This window comes from Haliotis asinina, chromosome 7 (assembly GCF_037392515.1).
Source record: "Haliotis asinina isolate JCU_RB_2024 chromosome 7, JCU_Hal_asi_v2, whole genome shotgun sequence".
In the NCBI taxonomy this organism is placed as follows: domain Eukaryota; kingdom Metazoa; phylum Mollusca; class Gastropoda; order Lepetellida; family Haliotidae; genus Haliotis; species Haliotis asinina.
Window position 1 is genome coordinate 56,300,995 of NC_090286.1, and position 4,214 is coordinate 56,305,208.

At 41.6% G+C, this 4,214-nt stretch overlaps 1 protein-coding gene across 1 annotated transcript; it reads left to right on the forward strand.

Annotated features, from left to right (window-relative positions):
* The first annotated feature begins 297 nt into the window (after positions 1-297).
* On the forward strand, positions 298-3,995 carry LOC137292092 (cell death abnormality protein 1-like). The gene is made up of 4 exons (XM_067823637.1): positions 298-343; positions 816-1,814; positions 3,264-3,369; positions 3,612-3,995. The coding sequence occupies exons 1-4, from the start codon at positions 298-300 to the stop codon at positions 3,961-3,963; spliced, it is 1,503 nt and encodes a 500-aa protein (XP_067679738.1). The 3' UTR covers positions 3,964-3,995.
* Positions 3,996-4,214: the final 219 nt, after the last annotated feature.

A 4,214-nucleotide genomic window follows, 5' to 3' on the forward strand; every position in this document is an offset into this window, starting at 1 on the left:
TGATCAACACCATGATCATCAATCCGCACTGTTGGGAACCACCATGACATGTGCCGACCAAGTCGGCGAGCCTGACAACCCAATCTCGTTTGTCGCCTCTTACGACGAATATGTGGCATTCATGGGTTGCCGAAGGCCTATTCTACCTCGCACATATACGGGTCGATGACTAACAAAGATAATGGTTCTATGGAAACTATGACCTTGATAAACTCAAATGCAGTTGAAAGCTAGTTAAACAACAACATATCACACTCCTTTCAATCTCGTTTTTCAGAAATATTCACCGCAACAGCCATGGTTGATGTCGTGGTGATGACGTTACTGTGTGTTGCTGTAGGAGGTCTGTACACATGCATCTCCATCACGTATTATCCACGATACAGGATCATAATGCTGTCTGTAATTGTTTCACTGCCTGGATACATTTTCTCACAGCCTATCGGATGGAATCAGATGCATACTTGGAATACAAGATGCCATTTAGAAAGTGGTCATGTGTAACACATGTATTTGTGGTTAAACTTACTCAGTAAGTACAGATTCTAGCACTTTTGTCAGGTTTTCGTCCCATCCGGGATTCGAACCAACGCCCTCAGAGTCAGGCACCTAATCGCCAGCCTGTTCCACCGAACTTCCACAGAAGAATCCCGGATGGGATACAACCCAAGAAAAGTACTAGAATCTGTACTTTACTGAGAAATTACAATACCTAATATAACAACTTTTCGATACTTATTTCGACCAGCATGACAAATGCAAATGTGTTTCGAATTTACATTGATATCATTTGTATGTCGTGTGTTTGTCCATAGGTTCAGTTACCAACAGCAGTTGCATCAGCCGTGACGGTAACAACGTGACCTGTGTTGACGGTGTGTGTCTACCTCGTTGTGTCAGTGTGACATCATCTCGAGAGTGTCTTCAGTGTCTGGACTCAAGGTTCTATGGTAAACAGTGTCAACATGACTGTCCAGACACATGTCTCAACTCTCGCTGTCAGTTGAACAACACCCGTGTTGTGTGTACAGAGGGATGTGTGTTCGGCAAGAAGGGAGATAACTGTGGTGTGAACTGTCCTACAGCCTGTACACATTGTGAACGTTATGGTGATGGCTGTACAAGACCGTGTCAGAGTCCCCAGTATTATGGTCCACACTGTAAAACACCTTGTCCCTCCAACTGTACAGGTGGATGTAATAGGGTCACAGGTGAGTGTGGCAGTTGTGAGCCGGGCTACACGGGGGACAAGTGCGATGTTGCCTGTCCCCACAACTGTAGAGGTGGGTGTGATAAAGACACAGGGGAGTGTGACAGCTGCGTTGAAGGGTACTGCAAGGGTGGATGTGACGAAAAGGGAGATAACTGTGACAGTACATCTTGTAAAACAACATGCCGAGCAAACTGCAAGGTTTATGACTTCACACAAAACCAGTGCAGTGGACCCTGCATCAACGCTAACTTCTATGGAAAGATATGCACCACTCCGTGTCCGGATAACTGTGACAAATGTGAGAAAGATTCAGCTAGATGCCTCAACTGTGCACCAGGCTTGAGAGGGGAACTGTGTAACGAGTCATGTCCATCTAACTGTAAACTGTGCGGTCGCTATGACAACATATGCATTGGCCTCTGTCACGACAGTAACTACCATGGACCAAACTGTTCCGATCCATGTCCCGTCGGCTGTAAAGGATGTGAGAAGGACACAGGACTGTGTATCGGTTGTGCCCAGAGCTTCAGTAGGACGTATTGTGATGAAATGTGCTCTCCGTGTTCAGAGAACACGTGCCACAGAGAACCTTGTCAAAAACGTATGTAACATAAGTCATTCATCTATTCCTTAATACCTAGGTTTTATCTTTATTTAAATAGGGGACCATAGGACCTCCACTAAATTCTAAAATTTTACTAAATTCAAGGGTCCATACGTGAGATAGGTGTTCCGTTGTTATGATTGATAAGACCATTTAGAAGGTTCGGTTTGTTTAATATTGTGCTCTTTGAAACACTACATAGCAGCCACGTGCTACAGTCGTACCGGAAACATAAAACTCCAGGGAAGTAACTCCAATCTAGGGTAAACACTAACTTTCGGATTCGTTACACAAACGAAATATGATTGTTTAATGTAACAGACTATTATAACACCCGTGCAGTGAAATAATGTAGCGGACTGTACTCTAGAGTTGAATGATTACTTTCATTACAAGAACTTGATTAGCTAATATATATAGCGTTCACTATCATTGACTTGATATGCCTTGTTACGAATCTTTGAACATTAAATATTATTGTGTGTTCCTGGTGGCACATAATATACTACCCATCAAAAGTTTAGACTTCATGTAACCATGTGTATAAACATATAATATAGTGAGTGCATTAAGTGAGTCCAACTTTTGATGGGTAGCTTATGTATATTTTACTGCGCCCACTTTATACGTCTGTGTATATTGGACGCACATTTCTGCGTTGTCAAACCCTGGCAATACCGGTTGTAAAATCGCTCAAATGTTTACACAGGTGATCACAACTTTTCCAAAATTGAATGTAAAGCTTCCAGATTATTTTCTCTTTGTCTAATTTACTGCCATGGAAAGCCGGATGTACAACTGGGTTTTTGTTGGTTTCAAATCATATTATATTAAGAAACACATGTCGTGGCATCGTGAAAGTACTCCCCACAGCCTCTTGGTGGAAGTATTCCACACAGGGTCTTCACCCACTAGGCATCGCTGAGTTTTGTCAACTGTATCTAATGAATGATATAATCAACGTACATGTTTATATCTACAAAGAGAGTATAGTTCATATTATATGCTCTGTAATGTTTGACTTTACATGAGATAAAACACAGAGTTATCATGTGATAGAAAAGAGGAACAAATCTTTTCCATAATCACATTTCCATATTGCTCGAAGCAAACTGACGATGATAGAGCAATGACGCACCGCTCAATTTATATATATTCTTTGCCAAATACTTTTGTTCTGATCTGCAAATCAGAGCAGAAAGTCCGCTGTGTTAAGGTACAGACATTAAGGAACAGATCAGCAATAACCTCCAGTCCTTCCTCAAAATGTTCCAAGTAGAAAGGATTTTTTCCCGATATTTAATGCTAACGATGAAGATATGTTTGTTATAGAGATTTCTAAAGATTATGGATCTGTTTACTACTACTGAAAAAGGTACATATCCATCACAGGACCATTGTGGGAAACGTGAGGTCGGATTTACCAAACTGTCCCTTTTATTTCAGGTTCCCCTAAACACACTCTGGTTGTTTCTCTTGGTGTACTAGCGGGAGTCCTTTCCTGCACTGTTCTGGCCCTGATCATCTTATTTCGGATGTATCTGAAGAGGAGGTAAGTACGAGTTCAAACTGACTTAATACTTTAGATAGATAAACACCTGGAAGAGGTTGTTGTATTGATGCTTACATTATGGTGGTGTGAGTGTATGAGTGTTTTTTCTGACATTATCACGATATCATTTGATGTAATTGGCGATGTTTTAGAGTAGATTTTCCACTGCAGATTTGGTTCTGTAATGAGTGAACGCATAGTGACATTTGGGTCAGATAACGGGTTTTCCGCTATCTTTACAGAAACACCGATCATCCCACATTCAAGATTATGTCAAGAACCGACAGCACCAATGTGACGTACAGTGATATTACTGACAATTCAGTGTCACCATCACGACCAACAAGACCTGCTTTACCTCTGACAGAAATCCCCAAGAAAAGGAGGGCTGTCTTGGGTGCATCGGCTCTTCCCGAGGTGGAGAGTGTTTCTTGTTGTGAGTCTGTCCAGAATGAATGTCATGCTGGCGGCGGATCCATGTCTGAACAAATCCATCAACTGACTGGAAGGACTGATTCAATAATCTTTATTGAAGAAAACTGTGACTTGTCTAATGTCAGTGTAAGATATCTTACAACGGATCGTCAAACATAACACAGAATGTGAATGAAACGTTTGAAGTGTAAGCTTGTTTTGGAGACATGAGCTCATTACTTTATATGGAGAAGCTTTATGGACGAACACGTCCTTTATTCAGATGTAATGACAAGGGGTTACACGTAGAAGCCGGTATCAAGGCAGTAACAAGGGATTACTGGCTTCTACATGTACCCCCTTCTTACTGCCTTCATACTGGTTTCTACATGTAACCCATTGTTACTGCCTTGATACTGGCTTCTACATGT

Coding starts and splice junctions, on each gene's coding strand:
- LOC137292092 (XM_067823637.1), top strand. CDS start 298: ATGGTTGATGTCGTGGTGATGACGTTACTGTGTGTTGCTGTAGGAG. Junction 1,815..3,263: donor CAGAGAACCTTGTCAAAAAC/GTATGTAACATA, acceptor CTTTTATTTCAG/GTTCCCCTAAACACACTCTG. Junction 3,370..3,611: donor CGGATGTATCTGAAGAGGAG/GTAAGTACGAGT, acceptor CTATCTTTACAG/AAACACCGATCATCCCACAT.